At 57.2% G+C, this 23,187-nt stretch overlaps 1 protein-coding gene across 3 annotated transcripts in view; it reads right to left on the bottom strand.

Moving 5' to 3' along the window:
- The window catches only part of SMOX (spermine oxidase), a 62,321-nt gene that overhangs the window by 5,529 nt on the left and 33,605 nt on the right, over window positions 1–23,187 (bottom strand). Inside the window, exons 1-4 of one of the 3 annotated variants that reach the window (XM_051974335.1) lie at window positions 16,352–16,772; window positions 13,203–13,437; window positions 4,536–4,762; window positions 689–862 (exon numbers count right to left, since the gene is read on the bottom strand). In XM_051974335.1, the coding sequence (XP_051830295.1) occupies window positions 689–862; window positions 4,536–4,762; window positions 13,203–13,410 (609 nt within the window). In that variant the 5' untranslated portion in view covers window positions 13,411–13,437; window positions 16,352–16,772. Of the gene's footprint in view, window positions 1–688; window positions 863–4,535; window positions 4,763–13,202; window positions 13,557–16,351; window positions 16,773–23,187 lie in introns of those variants that run through there. The other 2 variants (XM_051974333.1, XM_051974334.1) reach the window with 2 other exon arrangements.

Below are 23,187 nucleotides of genomic sequence, written 5' to 3'. Positions count from 1 at the left end.
AGAGGTTTCTGGACTGGGAGCTCCCGGACAGTCCCGTGGGCCTGGGAGCCGCCCAGAGCGGGACCATTGCGGACATGCGCCTGGGACCGGGGCTTGTATTATGGCAAAGGCTGGATCAGCGAACGAATGAAGGAACAGAGGAAGGGGGGTCAGGCGAATTCTGCAACCCTCCCCATCATCAGCCAGGCTAAGATTTATGAGATATAATAAATGAATGAGATAATGGCAGTGTCCATGGACGGGAGGCCGCCCGGTGCAAAGGTCAGAATGCTCCACCGGGAGTCAGCCGTCCTGTGCTGCTCACAGTATCATACCAGCAGATCCCCCCGGGGTCTCAGGCTCCTCCTGAGGGTGTTGGACTTCAAAGTCTCTGATTTCTCCCATCCCATTGGGGGATACCATCCACCCCCTAAGAGAAAGGGCACTTGTAGTGGCTTGGAAGGACCCCCCAAAAAAATCAGGCCAAAGATTTCCTGAGAACGAGAGCTATATCCCTATAAAGTCAGAGGCCTGGGGAGCCGGGGATGGCCCTCCTCCCGCTGCCCTTCCCCTACCCCCCAGCCCACAGAGATCCGCCATCACCCAAGAAGAGCCGTCCCTTAGTTCAATGGCCTTGGATTGAGCCCCAAAGGGGGTCAGGCCCTTGGCGGTTGCCACGGAGTAAGTGACGGGAGATCCCCCAGCCCACCTTCAGATACTGCTGGATCATGGCAAGTTTCAGGCGTTTGGTGGCCTCCGAATCATCCGGCTCGGCTTTGATGCGATTCCGCACTTCTTCTCGGGTGAAAACGCCCACACTGTTCTGACTCTCAGCATTGACTGGTTTACCTCTCTGGAAGAACTCTTGGGTCAGGTTATAGACCTGAGGGGGGTAAGAGAGCAGCGTGAAGGCTGGGAAATGGAAGGGCCTCCATCACCCACAGGCTCACGGACCAGCAGCTTGAAGGGCCAGCCCCTCCACTTACAGATGAGGAAACTGAGACCAAAAGACCTTTTTCCAAGCCCACTCAAGAGCTAAGGCTAGAAAGGGCTGCAGAAGCCGTCCAGTGCGACCTTCTCTTTTTCTAAATGAGGAAACTGAGTCATTTCAGAGGGACAAAATAATGACAATAGTAAGCAGAGTCATGGGATCATTGATCTAGAATGGAAAGTTTAAGAGGCCGACCACTTCCACTGCGTCATTTTACAGATGAGGAAACTGAGGAACCCAGAAGCTAATCAGGCCGCCCACTGTCACACCCACTACAGAACCAGAACTCCAGCCACATCCTCCCTGGCTGCATGTCTGGCATCCCTTCCCCTGCTCAATTGCAATCCAAGCCTTCCTCCAGGTATCATAACCAAGTCTCCTCCTCTGGCCAGTGTGGCTGCTCATCTAAGCTCCGTAGAACTTGCCTACTTAATTCCATAGACTAATTTCTCTTGTTGCTTTTTCTTAAAGACCAGGGTACGTGTTTGTGGGCGAGTGGGTGGCTATGGAAGGGTGTTGTCTCCCCCAGAAAACCAGGACGACATCCCAGAGCCTCAAGCTCAGCAGGAACCACAGTGGCCAACTAGTCCAACGCTTACCTCCAAAGGATCCCCCCCCCCACTTAAAAATCTCACAAGAAGTCCTCTCCAGTGAGGGAAAGCCCGCCACCTCCAAGGTGGCCCAGCCCCCTGAGCTCTCCATTTTCCTGATGTGTCCTTGCCGAACCTAAGGGGAAGGAGCAGCTTCCAGTCCTGACAGGATTCAGATTCTAACTGAAATTCCCTGCGGGATTTTGAACATATCAGTTAACCTCAATGGACTCGTTTCCTCCCTATAAAATTAACAAGTTAGACTAAAGCTCCCCAAGGACTCTTGCAGCTCTAACAGGGCATCTCCAAGATTTTAGTGGGAAAAAGAAATCCGCCTCTCTAGGTCACCTAGGGGTCTCTCCCTCCAAGGCTTCGTGACTGTCCCCATCCCACCAGGAAGCCCTTGGCCAGGGCCCACATGAGTCTATGCACGTATCTCTCTCCAAAGAGTCCAAAGCTGTGGGCCACCGGCCCCCTCCCAGCATTCTCTCTGGCGCTGACTCAAGGATAAACGTGAGAGATCTAGAGAACAGGGATCAGAGAATGGGAGGGAAGGGAGGAATGGTTTCTAACGAGCCCCTTCCCCCTTCCCTCAGTGCCCTGGAGAGTCAGCTGCTCGGGTTTAATGAAACAACAATCTCCGGGCTGTGTCAAAAAGGGCAGCCCCGTGGTATTGTGGATTGCGCACTGGACTTCAAGTCAGGAAGACCTCAATTACTTACTAGCGTATGACTAGAGAAAGTCCTTAACCTCTCAATGCCTCAGTTTCCTCATCTGCAAAAATTAGGGGGCGGGATTCAGTGGCCACTAAAGTCTCTGGTCATTCTAGATCTATGTACCTAAATCATATAACCTCTCTGAGCCTCAGTTTCCTCATCTGTAAAATAAGGGCATCAGACTTTGAAAGTCCCTTCCTAAATCTAAGTAGATAAGAGACAAGGGGATGGAGATGGGGCTTATAGCAAAAGCTTACTCCTTGCTCCCACATGCCTGTGACAGACTAGTCATTGGTTGGTTCTGGAAACCAGCACAGCCAATGGGTTACTTCCTGCAGTCTTCTGGAAGTACCCTTTCCTTCCTTCTCCTTCCCCCTGATATGTTGCCTTCCTGTACTAGAATAGGAGAGAGATAAAGAGACAGAAAGAAAACAAGAAAGAGAAGGAAGAGAAGGAGATGGAGAAGGAGGAGGAGGAAGAGGAGAAAGAGGAAGAAGAGGAGCAGGAGGAGGAAGAAGAGAAGGAGGAGAAAGAGGAAGAGAAGGAGAAGGAAGAGAAGGAGGAGAAGAAGGAGGAAATGAGTTTCCTAGTGGGCGTAAGGATAATCCCATAGGCCCAGAACTCAAGGACAACAGAGAGGGGAATTTCTTTTCCCACAGAATTTTTAGAGCCACCGTGTTTGGCCTGGGAGGGACCTTAGAGACCTTCTAGCCGGACCCCCTAATTTGACAGAAGAGGAACCAGTCCCAAAGCTATTAAGTTACTCAAGATCACACAGAGCTTGATCCCAAGCAAGAAATCGCTCTCTTCTCCCTCCACAGGGGATGAGTCTCATTAGGTTAGAACCTAATTCTAAGGTTGTTTTCTTAATAACTGACCTATGCAAGGTATTATTCATCATTAGAATACCAATTATAAGTTTCTTGAGTGCAGGTTTCCCCTGCCCTCAACTTGTTTGAATTTGTACCAAACAGGTCAGAGAATAACAGAAACGGAAAACCTGAGCCTATGGAGGGACTTCTGGGATCACTTATTCCAACCTCTCCCCAATCAGGAACCCCTCCTCAAAATCCCTGACAAAACAGTGATCCAATTTCTGCTTGAATACTTCGAGTGTCAGGGACTCACCACCCTCCAAGATTTCCGTTACTAGGAAACATTTCCTTACACTAAACTGAAATCTGGAGCCGAGCAGCACAAGTCCAGGCGTCCCATTCCAGGGGATAATCCTTCACGGCTCAAGATCCCCATTTCTTTCAGTCACAAAGAGTAACTTGAGTATTAATGAACTGCTCAGTATTCAGACACCACAAGGCAGAATGATGGGAAGGGCAGCGAATGGGCCTTGGGGGGGAGAAGCCTGAATTCCAAATGATCCCTCTGACACGCCCTAGTTCTGCCATCTGCCCAAGTCTTTGGCTCTCAGCAGCCCAGGCCACCCTCAAAGACTGAGTTACCGAGAAGCAGCTGATCTTCCTCTTGGAAGGATCTGCCCTGGTACTGAGGGTTACCCACACCCATGAGATCCCTTAGCAAGGCAGCCAGGTGGTGGAGTGGTTAGCGTTAGACATGGAGTGAGGAAGACCTGAATTCCAATCCTGCTTCAGAAGCTTAATAGCTTCATGACCCTCAACAAATCACTTAGCCTCAGTTTCCCTCTTCTGTAAAATGGTTTTGAAAATAGCAAATCCCTTCCAAGGTTCTTGTGAGGATCCAATGAGAAAATACTTGTTTTTCAAGAGGCTCCAACTCTTGTGACCTGTTTTCCTGGCAAAAATACTAGCGTGGTTTGCCATTCCCTTCTCTGGATCATCTGACAGATGAGGAAACTGAGTTAAGTGACTTGCTAATGTCCGAGGCCAGATTTGAACTCGGGAGGATGATGAGTCCCACTCAGGGCTCTCTGCACTCTGGCACCCCTGGGGGGGAAAAGGGTCACAATTGAGATGCTCCCTGCCTGCTAAGTGTTGTTACTGTTGCTCTCTTCATACACACAAACATCAAAATAACCTTCCCTGGCGATTAGGTATCGTGTTAGGGACTCAGTGCTCCCTTTTTCTTCAGCCAGTTCTCCGGGGCCACCTGGGAAGCACGGGATAGTCCAGGGCGGGAAACGAGGCCCGGAGGAGAGATTCCCAGCCCCCCAGCGAGCGAAGGGCGGCCCAGGCCCCCGAACGCTGGCTCCCCGACGATCCGGCTCGGGGAGCTCCCGGACCCTTCCCCGCCCCCACCCCGAGCTCCCCTGTGCCCGTCACCCACCTCGTTGTATAAATCGCTGAATTCCTCAACCACGTCCTTAGGGATTCTTTGGCCACGGTTGGTGAGGTAGTAGGCCACGCCATTCTTGGAGTACAGGCTGATACGGCCCACGCTGCGCTCCCCATCCGTCGTCTCTTCCAGCAAGCCATTCTCTTCTGCTAGATGGTAGACGGGGTTTCCATGGGAACCATGGATCCAGGTAGCTCCCAGTTCAAAGGTGGCGTGTTCTAATGAAGAGGACGGTCAGAATGGTCATCTCTCCCGTTTGTATAAAGCTTCCTTAGAGTCCCATAGAAGGGACCCAGAGGCCCCCGAATCAAACAGCTCCAGAGCCAGAGAGCGCCGCCACAGCCGTCGAATCGATCCACCCTCCCCATCTGACAGATGGGAAAACTGAGACCCAGAAAGGAGAAGCCACCCACCTCCACCCTGTGATTAGGCAGGGCAGGAATTAACAGGCCTGAGAGGAAGAAATAAGCCCAAAGGCAGAAAAAAACTTGCCTCCAAAAGGCACTTTAAAATATAATGGAATCTTCTAGTTTAAAAGAGTTGGATTCAAATTCTGCCTTGGTTTCTTACTATCTGACCTGGAAAAATTCAAATCACCCCCATGGACTCCATGGAGTTTCCTCAGCTGTAAAAGGAGGGGATTGGGCTCTAAATTCCTTCCTATTTTTAAATTTCCCATCTTCACCGAGGGGATGGTGTCCGCTGGTGTCAGTGTATACAGCACCGGATCTGACGGCAGTGATTAGAGTTCAAATCCCGCCTCAGACACTTGTTAGCTACGTGCTCCTGGTAAAGTCACATAACTGGTTTCAGCCTTAGTCTCCTGATCTGTAAGGTGGGGGACACCAATACTCTGCACAAGGTCTGTTGGGAGGATCAAATGAACTAATATAATAAGGTGTTTTATACACAGTTTACTGTGTTTACTCTGTGTGTGTGTGCGCGCGCGTGTGTGTGTATATAAATGCTGTCATTATCATAATCATTATTATCATCATCATCATCCAGTGACCAGACTATTTTAAGGAAAACAAACTGAAAGACTTAGGGCTTTGATCACTGCAGCACCCCGACTGGCAGGAAGACAGAACTCCTTCCTCCCGGCGAGAGACAGCGGGCTATTGCTACTGCACGGCGCATCTGTGACAACGGGGGACTGACAGATATTTTTCTTTTAAAAACCGTGCCGGGGGCTGCTTTTCGCTTCCCTGTCCGTGGCGTCGCCCTCTCCCCTATCACTTAACCCCAGGGGCATGTTATGGCTTCCAGGATCAAAGTCCCACGGCTCTGCTTTGCTTTCTAAGCTGCCGCTCCCATCTTCCTCCACCTTCCTCCCCGACAGGTACTCTTGGATCCAGTGCCCCGAGCTCCGGGCTGCCCCACAAACCAGGCAAGCCATCTCCGGCTCTGGACATTCTCTCTGGCTGTTTCCCGGCCCACAACACTCTCCTCCGAGACCAGCCACTGAGCTCCCTGGCTTCCTTCACATCCCAACTAAAAGCCTTCCCTAACCCTTCTCGTTCCAAGGCCTTCCCGCTGTTAACTAACTCCTATCTATCCTGTTTATAGCTCGCTTTGTCTATTTGTTTGCATATTTTCCCCTCCATTGGAGGACGTGGGGATCGTTTTTTGCTTTTTTTGTATCCCCAGTACGTAACACTGTCGGGCACGTAGTAGGAACTTAATAAATGTTCGTGGAATTGAAGTTTTGAATTGAAATGCTGAGTAGCAGCAGGCTGTGGTTGCTACAGAACCAGCCTTAAGTCCAGAAGTCTGGGGGTCAGACCCTCCACTCTCCCACGCTGCCCGAGCGATCCTGGGTAAGTCATTCACTCTCGGTGGTCTAGGCCATTCCCTGAGAGGGAAGATGCTGACCTACTCTGGCTGATGGAGTATCCATTTACGGTTGCTCCATGTGGCGTGTCTCCCTTGGGAGTTCTCTCTCCCAGTGAAATTTCCCAGGTCAGGTTCACAAAACCTTACGTCTTAAACAGAGGAAGGGAAGGGGGAGAGGGAGGGGATGGACCATGGGCAAAGAGAGCACTATTTTTAGGAGAATGCAAAATAAGCCTGCCCTGTGGCACACGGCATGTTAATGCTCAGTCAGGGCCAGGATGGCCACCTCCTTCACACCCCTTGGGTCCTTCCCACAGCTTTTAGCCCTTTCCTCCTTCACATCCACCATGGCCCTGAGACCAGGCAACCTTCCCCTTTCCCTCCCCCTCTGCCCCTACCCATGAAGCCCATGGCCCATGTGGGCAGAATAAGGGTTTGAATAAGATAGGAACCACCAGCTCCGCTGGCTCAGCCAAGATGGCGGACGCCCAGGACTCTGCCTCATCACCCGCCCGGCCCTCTCTGCCCTCCGGAGCCCTCAGGTACGGCCATCTACCTGCTGCCCCAGCCTGCTTGTGGCTCCTTCCTGCAGCCCTGCAGCCCCGTTTCTTGGGCGTGTTGTCTCTTCCAGCTCCATGGAAACGAGGAGCTTCATTCAACAAGGACCAGAGAGCTCCATGGCTGGGGCGGGTCAACGCCCACAAAGAAAGGAAACCTCCTCACTAATTCAGGCCAGTGGTCAGCCTGCATCACAAGGTAACCTGGGTCCCTCATTTGGCCTTTAATGAAACAAAAGGGACGAACCAGAATCGGAGAGCCGGGCTGGAGTTCTCCGAGACTACCGGGACTTTGGACACCTTATTTCCCGGCCCACCCCCAGCCCCACATTGTGGATTCCCCATCTATAACATAAAGGCAAGAACTGGGGAGGAGGTAGGAAGGAAGAGAAGAATATTGGACAAGTCTCCCAGGCCCCTTCCGGCTCTGACACTATGATTCATTTCCTCTTGCTCCATCCTGGACAAAGGTCAACCAGTATTTCCCCTCGGGGAATTCCCCTTCCTCCATAAAGTGTTTCAAAACATATTAATAAATAACAGCTCCCATTTCTCAAGCCCTCGAAGGTTCACAGAGGCTCGCTCCGCAACCGCCTGGCACCGCACGGGCCACGCTGCCCGCCTTCCAGCTGGAGCCGTTGGCATTTAAAGGGCCTAAGTGACTGGCCCAGGGAGCCCGGGTAGGAGCCACGTCCAGGCCTTGCGGGCTCCAGGGTCAGCCCACCTCCCACTACGGTAATTTCCCAAAGCAGAGGGACTGAGCTGACCTGGGATGGCCTTGGTATCGGGAAGTTCTGGGGGGAAACACCTCCCAATACAGGTGAGTGCTTCTCTCTGTAACTTGAGTCCTAGAGCATCCCCTGGGCTATAACCTGCCCCGGCCTGATGAGCAGGATGTTTAGGGGCAGGATTTGAATCCGAGTCTTCCTGTCTGAGGTCTGCCTTCTGTCCGCCACAGCCCGCACACCTCTCTTCCCCAAATATGTATCATGAGGCATCTGTGAAAGGACCTTACAAACTTGGGGGGGGGAAGGAGCGGGGATCATTGAGGGGCCCAGAACCAGGGAGCTTAAGTGGAGAGAGACCTCAGGGGTCATCAAGCCCCATCTGCATTTTATAGGTGAGAACTGAGCCCAGCTCGGGGAAATGATGGCTCAAAGTCACCCAGTTAGAGCAAGGCCCAAGAAAGAGAGAGCAGGAGGAAGAGAGGGAAAGGAAGAGGAGGAGAGAGGAGGAGAAAAAGAAGGAAGAAGAGGAGGAGGAAGAGAAGATGGATGAAAGAAGGAGGAGGATGAAGAAGAGAAGAAAAAGGAAGAGGAGGAGGAAGAGGGGGAGGAAGGAAGAAGGAGGAGGAAGATGAAGAAAAGAAAAGGAAAAAGGAAGGCAAGAAGGGAAGAGGGGAGAGGAGGAAGAAGGAAGAAGGAGAAAAAGAAGAGGAAGAAGAGAGGAAGAAGTAGCTTGCAGACCACTTTGGAGCTTGCAGATCCCTTTACACTCATTTGGTTTTCCCAACAACCCTGGGAGGCAGGTGCAAAAGTATTTTAGCTATTTCACAGATAAAGAAACTGAGGCTCAGGGAGAATAGACTAGCTCAATATCCTGCCTAAATCCAAAACCCAGCTGAAAATCCACTTCCTCTCTGGGTAGCTGTGGGAGTTGGGTGTTTTTTGGAAGGAGGAGAACAATTGGAGCAGGAAAAGTGCCTTTTCACTATCTATCCCACTGTGCCCCAAATGTATTCCCTCCTTACTTCTTGCCTTTAAAAAAGCATGTTTCCTTCAAAACTGCTCAGCCCTCACCTCCTTCAAGAAGCCTTTCCCAACCCCCACTAGTTACTAGTGCCCCCCCCAAAAAAGTCCTTGCATTGGCGTTTTACATATTTTGTAGAGACCTATCTATACATGCTATCCTCCAATACACTAATTCCCTAAGGGCAGATTTCATTTGATCTGTATCTCCAGCAATGTCTGGTATTCAGAAAGTGCTAAATAAAGCTTGTCAAGTGATATTTTGTCTTGGGGTCTCCAGATCCTAGCATAGTTCCTGACACACAGTAGGTGCTTAATAAAGGTTTGTCAGTTGTTTTATCTTTATGTCCCTAAAACCTAACAGAGTTCCTGACATACAGTAGGTGCTTAATAAAGGTTTGTCAATTGTTTTGTCTTAGTGCCCCCAGATCCTAGCACAGCTCCTGACACACAGTAGATGCTTAATAAAGGTTTGTCAGTTGTTTTATCTTTGTGCCCCTAAAACCTAACAGAGTTCCTGACACACAGTAAGTGCTTAATAAATGAAAGAATTCAGTGAGAAGTGCCCAGGGAGAAGAAACAGGGCCACATGAATGATGGATTAGCCTAGTTAACAGATAGGTCTTATTTTTTGGTTCTTGGACTCAAGTGTACTCTTGAGAACACGTATACATGTATGTAGATACACACACACACACACACACACACACACACATACACTCCTGCCTCAAACTCCCTTCTCTTCCTCATCTGTGTATCTGTTGTCACCCCAGGAAATTATAAGGGTGATTTTGGCCTTTGGATCCCCAGCTCTCAGCCATGTGTCTCCTGTGGAACTGGCTGACTCGGAGATCCCACATCCCCCAGCAGCACATCCTTCCCCCTTCCAGGTGGGGGCAAGAAGCCCCCCGGAGAGGGCCGGCTCTCATGTGGAGGGACGGGGGAAACTAGGAGAAAGAAGAACAAACAGCCGTTTCCTCTCCTCCTCCCCAGGCAGCATCTCTCTCTCGCAGCTGCAGCTAAAAATAGGGCCCCGTTGCGCGGAGCACGTCCGAGCCACCACGGAGCGGGGCTATTTCCAGGCGTTGCTGAAGCGAGCAGCCGACAGGTCCGGGAAGTGGGGGGCCCCGGCCAGAAGATAAATAAGAATTCGAATTACTTTCAGAACTTGCTCTTTTTCCAAATAGCTTCCTAACTGCGGAGCCTCCACGATTCCCCGTCCTGTAGAAAAGGGAGGCGGGCTTGGGGGGCACGCTCACCCTTGCTGGGAGCGCGGACCCCGTGGGCAGCCGCTGGCGAAGCCCCCGGGCCCTTGGCTCAGAATCCTGCTAACTACACAGAACCACAGAAGGAACTGTTAGTAACCTGGGACTGACCGGCCCCCAGCGCTCCCTCTCCTGGGGGCCCTTTTCCCTGGGCCTCATTTCATCTATAAATAAGGAAAACCTTCCTTGGGACAAGCTTCCCCAGTCGCATCATCCGAGGCCTAATGAGTCTGAGCGGGCGGGGCCCTTGCTACGAGACCCATCCAGGTCGACAGGAAGACGCGAGTTCAAATCCAGCCGCAGACACTCGACTGGATCTGTGACCCTGGCCAAGCCACTCGACCTCTGTTTGTCTCAGTTCCCTCATCTGTAAAATGGGGATGATGCTGTGGCCTAAGGTCGTGGTGAGGAGCAGAGGGGACAGTAACTGCCTGGAGCATGATAAACACTACAGAAATGTGAGGAATGAGGGTGTGATGTGATCATGGTGATTTGGGGGATAGTGGAGATGAGAATCCTGATAGTGATGGTGGTGATGGTGGTGTGATAATGACGCTGACGGTGACGATGGTGGTGATCCTGGTGTTAATGCAGCATACCGGGCTAGGTTTCTGGGAGGCAGGAAAACCTGAGTTCAAATCCCGGCTCGGGGACTTACTCTCTGTAATTCTGGGAACTCTCAATCTCAGCCTCGGTTTCCACATCTATAAAATGGTAATGTTACCAGCACCTCCCTTCACTGAGGTGTTATGAAAATCGAACCACGATATACCCGAAGCACTTATGGAAACACGAGCTGTTTCCTCGTTTCAAAAGCTGAATAAAAGGGAAGGAGGAAAGGGAAGGAGACTTGTCCGAGGGGATCACGAGTTTCGCTTGGTGACGAGGATTAGAACCACGGTTCATGGAGCCACCAAACGGACAAGAGGACTTCTAAGGAGACTCCAGGTCTCCAGGTCTGTGGATGTTCTCGCTATAAAGCTCCTCGGGGAGGGTCCCAGGGAGGGTCCCACCCAATTCTCATCAGAGGGACCCAGGCCCAATGGGACATTAACACCGAGTGTGCTGGGCTAGGCCCGGCCCTTCTCCCCCCCACCCCTCCCGACAGCGGCCCCGCCCAGGAGTCAGCAGGAGGCCCCGCCCCCGCCCAGGGGTCAGCAGGAGGCCCCGCAGGAGGCCCCGGCCCCGCCCAGGGGTCAGCAGGAGGCCCCGGCCCCGCCCAGGGGTCAGCAGGAGGCCCCGCCCCCGCCCAGGGGTCAGCAGGAGGCCCCACCCTGGGGCAGACCGGCCCATCTGCGGTCAGAGCCAATGGTTGGTGGTTTCTGCCAACAGCTGGTGGGAGCTCGGTGGGCGGAGGGCCGGGGTCAGAGAGACCCGGGGGCAAATGTGACCTCAGATTAACCACTGCCTGCCTCAGTTTCCTCACCTGTAAAAGGAAGATGATAACAGCACCTACTGCTCAGAGTCATTGAGAAAATCAAACGAAACCTTAAAGCAGCGTGTGAATGCCGGGTCTTGTCACTCTGTTATTTGTGATACAACCTATTACGGGTAATGGATCTTCTGTAGGTGACATGTATGCATACGGAACCGACCCCATCCCCCGCTCTGTCCCTTAAGTAAGAGAAGCAGCTTAACCCTTTTTCTTCCACAAGAAGAAGCGTGAAGAAAACGCCCTTGTCTCCAAGCTAAACAACCTGGTGCTTTCCACTGGTGCTCGCCCACAACCAAGAAACTTCCCAGAAGGAGAAGTGCCGGACAGAGACACAGCGGCCTTCGGCCCGTCCTACGGCTCTGATCCAGGAGGGGGCCGGAAGTGGCCCACTTGGGGGGCAGGGTTGGGGAAGGAGGGCCGGACTAAAGGGCTATGAAGAAACAAGATCTCTCCTTCCCTCCCTGCCTCCCTCCCTCTCTCTCTCTGTCTCTGTCTCTCTCTGTCTCTCTGTCTCTGTCTCCCTCTGTTTCTGTCTCTCTCTGTCTCTGTCTCTGTCTCTCTGTCTCTATGTCTCTCTCTGTCTCTCTCTGTCTCTATCTCTGTCTCTCTCTGTCTCTGTCTCTCTTCCTATCTCTCTGTCTCTGTCTCTCTGTCTCTCTCTCTCTCTCTCTGTCTCTCTCTGTCTCTGTCTCTCTCCCTATCTCTCTGTCTCTGTCTCTCTCTGTCTCTGTCTCTCTCTCTGTCTCTATGTCTCTCTGTCTCTCTCCCTATCTCTCTGTCTCTCTCTCTGTCTCTCTCTGTGTCTGTCTCTCTGTCTCTCTCCCTATCTCTCTCCCTCTGTCTCTGTCTCTCTCTGTCTCTCTCTCTGTCTCTGTCTCTCTCTGTCTCTGTCTCTCTCTCTGTCTCTCTCTGTCTCTGTCTCTGTCTCTCTCTCTCTATCTCTGTCTCTCTCCTCTCTGTCTCTTCTCTCTCTCTGTCTCTGTCTCTCTTTCTCTCTGTCTCTCTCTCTGTCTCTGTCTCTGTCTCTCTGTCTGTCTCTCTGTCTCTGTCTCTCTCTCTGTCTGTCTCTCTCTCTCTGTCTCTCTGTCTCTCTCTCTGTCTCTCTGTCTCTCTCTCTGTCTCTCTGTCTCTCTGTCTCTCTCTCTGTCTGTGTCTCTCACACACACCCCCTACATTTGTAGCACAAGACTCTGCCAACTGAGGAGAAAGGAGCTGGGAAATCCTTCCCGGGCTCCTGGTCTGGTTCTACTGGCAAACAGCTGAACTTCCTGCCTGGGGCCACGAGGGGGCAGACCTGTATTAAGCGCCTCCTACAGAGGCTGCTCCAGCCCCGTGTCAGGAGGCGACCTCACTAACAGCCGCGTCTCTGTCGCACCTGCCGAGTTCCCTGCTCTGAGCCCGGGGGCGGGTCTGAAGTCACAAAGCCCCAGGTTCAAATCCCGCCCCGGCCGCTCTCCTGGCTGACCCTGAGCGGGTCCCTTCTCCCTGTTTGCCTCGGTCTCCTCAGCTCTGTTTGACCCCGAGAAGGAAATGGCTTCCGGGGCCTCTCGGCCGCCGTCCCTGCCCAAAGCCGTTCCCAGCCACAGCCGGCCCGGGCTCCTGTCATCCACCGTTGTGTGTAACCATAAGGGAGAGCCAATAATGACAACGTATAACACGCCAACAACGCTCGGCCCCGGCTGCAGAATGACTTCAGGCCCCGGGCAGCAATCTCGGAGAGCGCTCCGGAAGTTACCCCGCAGGGCGGGCAGCCAGGGGCGGGATTCCGGGGAAGGCGCCGGCGGGCGGGCCCCGGGCCGGGGGGAGGGGCTTCTCACCGAGTTTCACGCTCTGCACGCGGCCTCCGATGCGGTCCGACGCCTCGAGCACTCTGACATCCGTGAAGCCGTGCTCCAGGAGGGCTTTGGCGGCGGCCAGACCGGCCAGGCCAGCGCCGATCACGACCACTCGAGGCTGTCTCCTTCTCCGCAAGCCGCGACTGAGAGGGTCATCCGCACTGTCACCAGAGGTTTCACAACTTTGCATACCGTCCGAGCTCGCTTTCTAAGGAACCTGCGGCCAGGGGAGAAAGGGGGGACGCAGAGGTCACCGTCCAGCCCTTCGGTGCGCCCTCCGCCCAGCGGTCCATCTGTCCATCTGTCCATCTCTCCACCCCTCCACCCATCCACCCATCCTTCCTTCCTTCCTTCCTTCCCTCCATCCATATATCCATCCATCCTTCCTTCCTTCCTTCCTTCCTCCATCCATCCACCCATCCATCCATCCTTCCTTCCTTCCTTCCATCCTTCCTTCCACCCCTCCATCCACCCATCCTTCCACCCACCCCTCCACCCATCCTTCCTTCCTTCCATCCATCCTTCTTTTCACCCCCGCCTCTATCCCTCCAACCATCTTTCCTTTTTTCCTTCCCTATTTCTCTCTATTCCTCCAATCCTTCCTGTCTCTTTATCCCTTCTCCCACCCCAGTTCCCCCACCACCACCCTTCCCTTTGCCCATCCCTTTTTCCCTTGCTCTCTCCATCCCTCCACCTCCCCACTCACCTCCGAGGGTGAAACCCTCCCAGCCCCGCCCTTCCCATCACCGCCCCCCCTATCCCTCCTCCCCACCATCAGTGTCAGCATGACATGGGGCAGGGAGTGATGGCTGGCTCCCGAGCCCGGGCCTCTCCCCCACCGCCCCGGCTCACATTCACGATTCAAGAACTCGGGACCACTGGGCCGCGCTCCTGCTCCGTTGCCTCAGAAAAGGGGGCGAGCTGACCCCAGGTCTCTCCCGGTTCTCACTCCGGGAGCCCGGGGGGTCCCTTTCCCAAAGGGGTTGCAGTGAATGGATTTTCATTCTCAAGGCATTTCAAGAGGGTGAAGGAATCGGGGGCTGGGACCCCCGTTACGGCTCCGGAATCCCCCCTCCCACTGCTCCCACCTGCCCCCGCTCACCCCTCAGCCGCCCGGGACCCTTCCTTTGTCCGGCCAGAACGGCGCAGGTCCCCGAGGCGAAGCAGAAAGGGGGGACGGACATGAGGGAGAGGGCAGCAGGGGCCCCGCTGGGGAGGGCGGCAGGCCCCTGGGCCACCTCCCAGGGGGTTCTGCGGCCTTCCCCATCACTGCACCCTCGCCAGGGCTTCCCCCCGCCCTGCCCATTCACCCCCTTACACAGGGAAGCGGAACCCAGTGGCAGCTCAGAGGCACAGAAGGAGCTTCGGAGCCCGAGACCAGGGCTGGACCAGCCGGACCCTGAATCCACCTAGCCCCTGCCTAGGTCAGTTCAGAAAGGGCTCCCGGGACACTGGGAAATGCCGCTTCTCTATCTTTGCTCTTCTCTGTCTTTCTTTTTCTTTCTCCCCTTCCCCAATTCTCCCTTTCTCTCCCCTCCCCACCCCCAGCCTCTGGGTGTCTCTCTGTCTGTCTCTCTGTGTCTGTCTGTCTCTGTGTGTGTGTCTCTCTCTCTCACCAGACCGAAGGAGGCTGTAATTTGGTGGGAGGACCGCGGTTCCCGCCCTTCCCCGGAGAGTGCCACGGAGGCCGGAGATGTGGCCTCCTTTCCCCTGCTTTGGGGCTGCCTCCCCGGCCACCACAAAGCTTCACTTCAGGCCTGGGGACCAGAGGGCTCGCTACAAGGACCGGGGCGGGAGGAGGAGGCCAGGCGTGCCGGCCGCCCCGCTCTTCCTTCCTCTCAGGGGTCCCACGCGGGGCCAGCACAAAGGGCTGCTGGGAGCCCCTGCCTCCTGACCCCCTCCCCACACTGAACTGGGCTCAAAGAGCAGGGGCTGAGAGCCAAGCAGGCCTTTCTCCCAGAGCTCACCTTCACAGACTCTCCCCCACATCCAGAACGCTGCCCCCTTTCTCCCCTGAGGTAAGTGGGGCTCGGTGCCTCGCCCAGGGTCCCGCAGCCAGGAAGTGTAAGTGTCTGAGGGCAGATTAGAACCGGGGTCCTCCTGACTCCGGGGCTCTCCCCACTGCGCCCCCTAGCTGCCCCTACTGCCCCTTTCCCTCCGTCCCCGGGGGGGAGACCCCAGCCCCAGCCTTCCTCTCCACCACACTAACTTCCCCACCTTCCCCCTTCCGGCCGACCACGTGCCCTGGCCCTGCCTCCACCTCCCCAGAACCCCGTAGCAGGTGGTGCAACAGGGACCGGGGGCGGGGCCCGAGGTCGGGAAGACCCAAGTTCTAATCCAGACTCGACGCTTCCTGCCTCAGTTTCCTCCTCTGTGAAATGGGCCGGAGAAGGGAAGGGAACGCTCCGGGATGTTCCCCCAGAAAACCCCGACGGGGCCACAAAGACTCGGCTGAAGTAACCGAGCCACAGAAACCCTCAGCGCCCGGCCCGGGGAAGGCGCTCACTAGTCCCCGCTGCTTGGGGGCCGGGACCCCCGCTCTTTCTGGGCCTCGGCTCCGGGCCCTTCCGGCAGGAGGCCTTCCCAGCCCCTCAGGACTCTCGGCCTGCCCACTGGACTCATCCTGTGGGAGCCACAAGCCCGAGCCGAGCAGCTACTGCGCCAGGCCCCGTGCCAGGCGAGGGAGCGGAGCGTCTTCTCCGAGCGGGCGGCTTTGGCAAGGTCCAGAGGCCTCCCTCCCCACCGGGCTGAGTCACTCCCCGCCCGGGGCCCAGGACACATCCCCACCCAGGGGGCAGGCCCGGGATCACGGAGCTTGGCAGCTGACGGGCTTGAGAATGGTCCTCCCGGAGGAGCAGTGAGAGCCTTCCGCCAGAGAGTGCCCATCCGCGGGCCCCTGGGGCTGTCTGTCCCCCATCCCTGAAAGGGCCGGGATACGGGAACTGAGCATCTGGGCAGCTGCCAGAGCTCCCTGTGGAGCAGGGGGGCTGTCGGCCCCCAGCCCAGGGGCTCCCCAAGGCCTTCCTGCCAGACCAAGGGCTCGCCCATCGGGCCAAAGCTCAGCACCTTCTGCCTGCTCTTTCCTCCATCCTGATTCTCTCCCTCCCTCCCTCCCCAGGGCCCCTCCTCACCTCCGTGTGTGTGTATGTCTCTGTCTCTGTGCCCATTTGTCTCTCTGACTGTTTCTCTGTCTTTGTGTGTCTGTTTCTCTGCTCTCTTCTCTCTCTCTTTCTGTCTCTCTCTCTGTCCCTCAGTCTCCGCGTCTCTCCATCTCTGTGTCTCTCTCTGTCCCTCAGTCTCCGCGTCTCTCCATCTCTGTGTCTCTCTCTGTCTCCCTCTCTTGAGGTATCTTTCTGCCTGTCTCTGTTTCTCTCTGTCTTTTTCTGTCTGTTTCTCTTTATGTCCGTGTGTTTCTGTCTTGTCTCTGTCTCTGCATTTCTCTCTGTCCCTCAGTCTCCGCGTCTCTCCGTCTCTGTGTCTCTCTGTCTCTCTCTCCCCTCTCCATTTCCCCCTTTCTTTCCCCCTCCCCTTTTCTCTCTCTGCCTCCCCTTTCTCCCCCCTTCACTCCCCCCACCACAAAGCATCCCGTGTCTCTGCCTCTGCCCGGGATCCTTCAGAGACCAAAGACTCTTCCTGCCTCCCAGGTACTAAATTTAGAGGAGAGGATGTGGCCGGGGGGAGGGGGTGACAGGATGAGGGAGGGGGACGGGGCGCAGTGATGCTGGCGGATATTTTGATGATTTGGGAAGGGAGCGGCCGCATCCCGACACTTCCAAGCCCCCCGTCCTCCGCTCCCCGGCCTTCTGCTGCAGCTGCCGGATGTAGCTCTGTCAGGTTTATAAACACTCACAGCGTGCCCAGGCGGGCGCCGTGCCAGCTGCTAAGCGCTCTGCTGACGCAACCGGGCCACCAGAGCAGCGGAGGCGTCCGGCAACGTGGCGCTCACTTCCTGCCCCAACCCAAACACATACACGTGGCTCCTCAGCAGACGGCCCACCTCGCCAGCTGCCGGCCCGGGCGCTGAGGCCGGCCCGGGGCGAGCCTGCGGGGACGCTGTCGGGCTTGGGGCCCCGCGATTGGGCCCGGCTCTGTGCAGGGAGACGTCTCCCTTCTCTCCTGCACGCTCTGAAATCAGGGGGCCGGGGTTCAAATCCCCCCAGGAGGCTCATGGCCCACGCGGTGCTCGAGTGAGTCCCAGAAACCCCACGAGCTTCGGTTCCCGGACTAGATCCGAGCTCTCTTCTAGAGTCTCGATCCTCTGAAGATCTTACCCTGGCGCTGAGTGAGACCCCCCCTTCCGGCCTCCACCCCCACCTTTGCCCACAGAGAAAATGAATTATTGCCACCCTGTTATTCAGTCCATAAGCATTTCTGGAGCGCCAGCTGCGGCCGGGCGCGAATGCTCCCTGTCCTCGAGGAGCTCACGGTCTAACGGGGACAACACGCAAACACGGCTGCAGGAACGAGCTCTCTCCTAGACAACGGTTTAAGGAGAGCTGGAGGAGGCTCCCGGAGAAGATGGGGGCTAACTGGGAGGAAGCCGGGGAGGTCGGGGGCCAGAGCAGAGGCCGGAGAGCGTTCCGGGCCTGGGGACGGAGAGAGCGGCAGAGCGGCCTGAGGGGCGGGCTGGTCTGTGGGACGGGCAGGAGGCCCTGTCACCGGGGAGGAGAGAGCTGCGGGGAGCCAGGCCGCCACACTGTGTCTCTGAGGGGGCTCAAGGGCGCGTCCAACCGTGGCGACTGGGCCAGCAGGGGCCCCGGAGGCCGAACCCCGGGCGGGCTCAAGGGCACGTCCGACTGTGGCAACTGGGCCAGCAGGGGCCCCGGAGGCCGAACCCCAGATGGGCCCAATGCGCGTGTCCGACCATGGCGACCGGGCCAGCAGGGGCCCCGGAGGCCGAACCCCAGATGGGCCCAATGCGCGTGTCCAACTGTGGCGACCAGGCCAGCAGGGGCCCCGGAGGCTGAACCCCAGGCGGGCTCAAGGGCACGTCCGACTGTGGCAACTGGGCCAGCAGGGGCCCCGGAGGCCGAACCCCAGGCGGGCTCAAGGGCACGTCCGACTGTGGCAACTGGGCCAGCAGGGGCCCCGGAGGCCGAACCCCAGATGGGCCCAATGCGCATATCCGACCGTGGCGACCGGGCCAGCAGGGGCCCCGGAGGCCGAACCCCGGCGGGCTCAAGGGCACGTCCGACTGTGGCAACTGGGCCAGCAGGGGCCCCGGAGGCCGAACCCCGGGCGGGCCCAATGCGCGTGTCCGACCGTGGCGACCAGGCCAGCAGGGGCCCCGGAGGCCGAACCCCGGGCGGGCTCAAGGGCGCGTCCAACCGTGGCGACTGGGCCAGCAGGGGCCCCGGAGGCCGAACCCCGGGCGGGCTCAAGGGCACGTCCGACTGTGGCAACTGGGCCAGCAGGGGCCCCGGAGGCCGAACCCCAGATGGGCCCAATGCGCGTGTCCGACCGTGGCGACCGGGCCAGCAGGGGCCCCGGAGGCCGAACCCCAGATGGGCCCAATGCGCGTGTCCAACTGTGGCGACCAGGCCAGCAGGGGCCCCGGAGGCCGAACCCCAGGCGGGCTCAAGGGCACGTCCGACTGTGGCAACTGGGCCAGCAGGGGCCCCGGAGGCCGAACCCCAGGCGGGCTCAAGGGCACGTCCGACTGTGGCAACTGGGCCAGCAGGGGCCCCGGAGGCCGAACCCCAGATGGGCCCAATGCGCATATCCGACCGTGGCGACCGGGCCAGCAGGGGCCCCGGAGGCCGAACCCCGGCGGGCTCAAGGGCACGTCCGACTGTGGCAACTGGGCCAGCAGGGGCCCCGGAGGCCGAACCCCGGGCGGGCCCAATGTGCGTGTCCGACCGTGGCGACCAGGCCAGCAGGGGCCCCGGAGGCCGAACCCCGGGCGGGCTCAAGGGCACGTCCGACTGTGGCAACTGGGCCAGCAGGGGCCCCGGAGGCCGAACCCCGGGCGGGCTCAAGGGCACGTCCGACTGTGGCAACTGGGCCAGCAGGGGCCCCGGAGGCCGAACCCCGGGCGGGCCCAATGCGCGTGTCCGACCATGGCGACCGGGCCAGCAGGGGCCCCGGAGGCCGAACCCCAGATGGGCCCAATGCGCGTGTCCAACTGTGGCGACCAGGCCAGCAGGGGCCCCGGAGGCCGAACCCCAGGCGGGCTCAAGGGCACGTCCGACTGTGGCAACTGGGCCAGCAGGGGCCCCGGAGGCCGAACCCCAGGCGGGCTCAAGGGCACGTCCGACTGTGGCAACTGGGCCAGCAGGGGCCCCGGAGGCCGAACCCCGGGCGGGCCCAATGCGCATGTCCGACCGTGGCGACCGGGCCAGCAGGGGCCCCGGAGGCCGAACCCCAGGCGGGCTCAAGGGCACGTCCGACTGTGGCAACTGGGCCAGCAGGGGCCCCGGAGGCCGAACCCCAGATGGGCCCAATGCGCGTGTCCAACTGTGGCGACCAGGCCAGCAGGGGCCCCGGAGGCCGAACCCCGGCCACATGAACGTCTGGAGCAGGACGACTTGGGTTTTGAGTTGCTACAATTCTGCTTCGCTATAAAACCCAGCTCCTTCTCCGGTCCTGGGCGCTCCTGGGCCAGCGTCTTTCCCCCATCTAACAATTGAATCTGAGGTTTTTCAGAGACTCCTCGAGGGTCCCTAAGTGGGTTCTTCAAAAAGTGGGGTTTGGGGTGAATGGCCCTTGAACAAGATGGCAGACCGTCTCTCTCGGCAGAAGGGCTGGAACGCTGGCAAGTTTAACTGGAGAAAGGCCCTCAGTGTCGGGACCTTCTCCTGCCGGGGGGTCTCAGAACCTTCCCAGGGCGGCTCATTCACACAGAAGCGGCTCCGTTTCCCGGCTTGGCTGGCACACCATCCGGGGCTCAGAGGCAGACAATGGGAGGCTTCGGTCCGGGGGTCGGTGTGATCCCTCGGGTCTCCCAGAATCCTTTGAAGTCTCCCTGACTCCGAGCTAGCCCCGGAAACACGTGTCACTCTGGTTACCATGCGCGCCGCCCTGGGAGTCCCCAAGCCCATCCTCGGCACCACAGACCCGCCATCACCGTAACCGACGGTTACACACGCGGGCGGCTCGGTGCCAGACGGAGCAAAACCGCTGTTTTCTTGGTGCTCGTCATTGGCCCAAATGGGCCCGAGCAGCAGAGAATCAGCCGGGGTTTTGCCACATCTCAGCCCCAAAGGCCTGCACGGAGGGACCATCAGCTGTGAACAAGGTCATCCTCTCCCCCTCCCTCCAGTGTGGCGCCGGGCACACAGCAGGCGCTTAATAAATGCCAACTGACCGACTGCCCTCTGGCCCTGCTGCGGACGTGCTCACTGGGATCACTCTGTCCATTCCTCTCATTCCCCAAGCGAGGAAGCAAAGCCCGGGGGGGCTGTTTTCAGGGTCACCCAGGGAGACAGCACAGAGTGGACAGCACTGCCCCCCCAAGAGGCTTGCCCAGGAGGGCGAAGGTGTCCAGTCCTGCCCAGGGAGGGCCAGGGGCCCGGCCCCCACCATGCCCCGCACCCGCCGGGCCGCCGTGGGGACACAAATAAATAAGTCCCCGAGAACATCCGGCCAGCGCTCTCTGATCTCTGTGCAGGGCCAAGACAGAACACTCTGTGCCGGCTTACAGATAAAGGAGAGAAGGAGAGAGGGGGAGAGGGAGGGGAGAGCACAGAGAGCAGCCCGGCAGCCAGGGCCTCCCCCTCCTCCCCTTCTTCCTCCCCTCCACCCCAGGGAGGGGCGACGGGTCACCCAGGGGCCATCCACTCTCCTCTGGCCACTTTTCTCAGCACCCATAGAGCACAAAGCTCCGTCTTCCAGCCTGATGGATCCCAACCGTCCCGACGCCGGCCATGAGGTCCTGGCCCCGGGATTCTGACCCCTTTCCCCCCACGGAGCCTCCCTCGGCATGATAACTGACGCTCATGTAGCCCAAGGAGCTTTTCAAAGCACTTTCCTGACAACACATGAGTTCTCTGCGGTGCAGCAAGGGAGCATGGTTAGTCCGACTTTCCAGATGGGGAAACTGAGGCACAAGGTCCACAGATACTAAGGCAGAGCTGAGATTTAAGTCACTTGTGCCCAGCCCCAAGCCAAGACAAAGTGCGCTGGCTCAGCGGACTGAACTGAAGAGAGAGGGAGGAAGGTCTCCTTGAAGGTGAGCCAAGGTGGTCCCAGGTGAGCTCAGGTGAGCCCAGGCAAGGTCTGCAGTGCTTACAGGTGAGCCCAGGCTAGGTCTGCAGTGCTTACAGGTGAGTCTAGGTGAGCCCAAAGTTCACAATGCTTACAAGTGAGCCCAGGCTAGGTCCACAATGCTTATAGGTGAGCCCAGGTGAGCCCAGACAAAGTTCGCAGTGCTTACAGGTGAGTCTAGGTGAGCCCAGACAAAGTCCGCAATGTTTACAGGTGAGCCCAGACAAAGTGCGCAATGCTTACAGGTGAGCCCAGGCTAGGTCTGCAATGCTTACAGGTGAGCCCAGGCTAGGTCCGCAGTGCTTACAGGTGAGCCCAGGCTAGGTCTGCAATGCTTACAGGTGAGCCCAGGCTAGGTCCGCAATGCTTACAGGTGAGCCCAGGCTAGGTCCGCAATGCTTACAGGTGAGCCCAGGCTAGGTCCGCAATGCTTACAGGTGAGCCCAGGCTAGGTCCGCAGTGCTTACAGGTGAGCCCAGGCTAGGTCCGCAGTGCTTACAGGTGAGCCCAGGTGAGCCCAGACAAAGTCCGCAATGTTTACAGGTGAGCCCAGGCTAGGTCCACAATGCTTATGTGAGCCCAGGTGAGCCCAGACAAAGTGCGCAATGCTTACAGGTGAGCCCAGGCTAGGTCCGCAGTGCTTACAGGTGAGCCCAGGTGAGCCCAGGCTAGGTCTGCAATGCTTACAGGTGAGCCCAGGCTAGGTCCGCAGTGCTTACAGGTGAGCCCAGGTGAGCCCAGGCTAGGTCCGCAGTGCTTACAGGTGAGCCCAGGCTAGGTCCGCAGTGCTTAGGCGCAGCCCTCCCCACAGTTTCCACATCTTATACTGCGAGATGAGTCAGCTCCACATCACATGAGGCCGTGGCTTCCAAGATGACCCGGTGACTTGCTGACACCGCTGGGAACTGGGCTAAGGGAACGTCAGGGCAGGCCCCAGTCAAGGCCAGCTTCCTCGTAGGGCCGGGGCGGCCCGAGACCTGCTGGGACTCAGCTGGGGAAGCACGCCACTCCTCCCTGCTTGGGAGCCAGCCAGCCAGAGGGCTTAGGGGTCAGCGAGGGCCAGGGTTAGGGCTCGAGTCCGTCTACGGCAAAAGTATGGTCGGAAGTCAGTCGGCAGCCAGGGCCAGGGGTCCGTCTGCCCCCATGGCTATGGATGAAGTGTGTAGCCAAGGAGAGCACTCAGTCTGTGACCCAAGTGGGGGAGCCCTCTTTAGGGACTTAAGGTCAAGGGTTAATATGTGGCCAGGGATAGGGTCAGGGGTCAGTCTAGGACTATGGTCAAGCCTAAGGCTTAATGATATTTGGGGAAATATGTAGAGAAGCATCGCACATGCTTAACATTCATTGGATTACTTGCCGTGTAGGGAAGGGGGTGGGGGAAAGGGAGGGAAAAATTTCAGAACACAAGATTTTGTGAATGTTGAAAATGATCCAGGTATTTACTTTGAAAATAAAAAGTTTAATTTTTTTAAAAGACATAACAGAATCTCCCATGGTGAGCTATGATTATCAAGAGAAGCCATCAATGTATTGATCATCAACCATCTTAATTACCTACCAAAAAAAGACTAAGGCTTAAAGGTCTATCTACGGCCAAGATTAGGGGAAAATCTCTAGTTGAGGTCAGGGGTCAGTCTCTGGACATAAGAAAGATTAAGTGACCGGGTCTAGAGCCCCAAATCACGAGCAATCAAAGATTACAGGTCAATCAAAGGTTACGGGTCAATCTTGTCTGATCAAGGGCTCCATTCAGTTTTTGGCA

The sequence above is a fragment of the Antechinus flavipes genome, chromosome 2 (genome assembly GCF_016432865.1).
Source record: "Antechinus flavipes isolate AdamAnt ecotype Samford, QLD, Australia chromosome 2, AdamAnt_v2, whole genome shotgun sequence".
Taxonomy (NCBI): domain Eukaryota; kingdom Metazoa; phylum Chordata; class Mammalia; order Dasyuromorphia; family Dasyuridae; genus Antechinus; species Antechinus flavipes.
The sequence above is the reverse complement of the archived record's forward strand: the minus strand, read 5'-3'. Positions and strand labels throughout refer to the sequence as shown.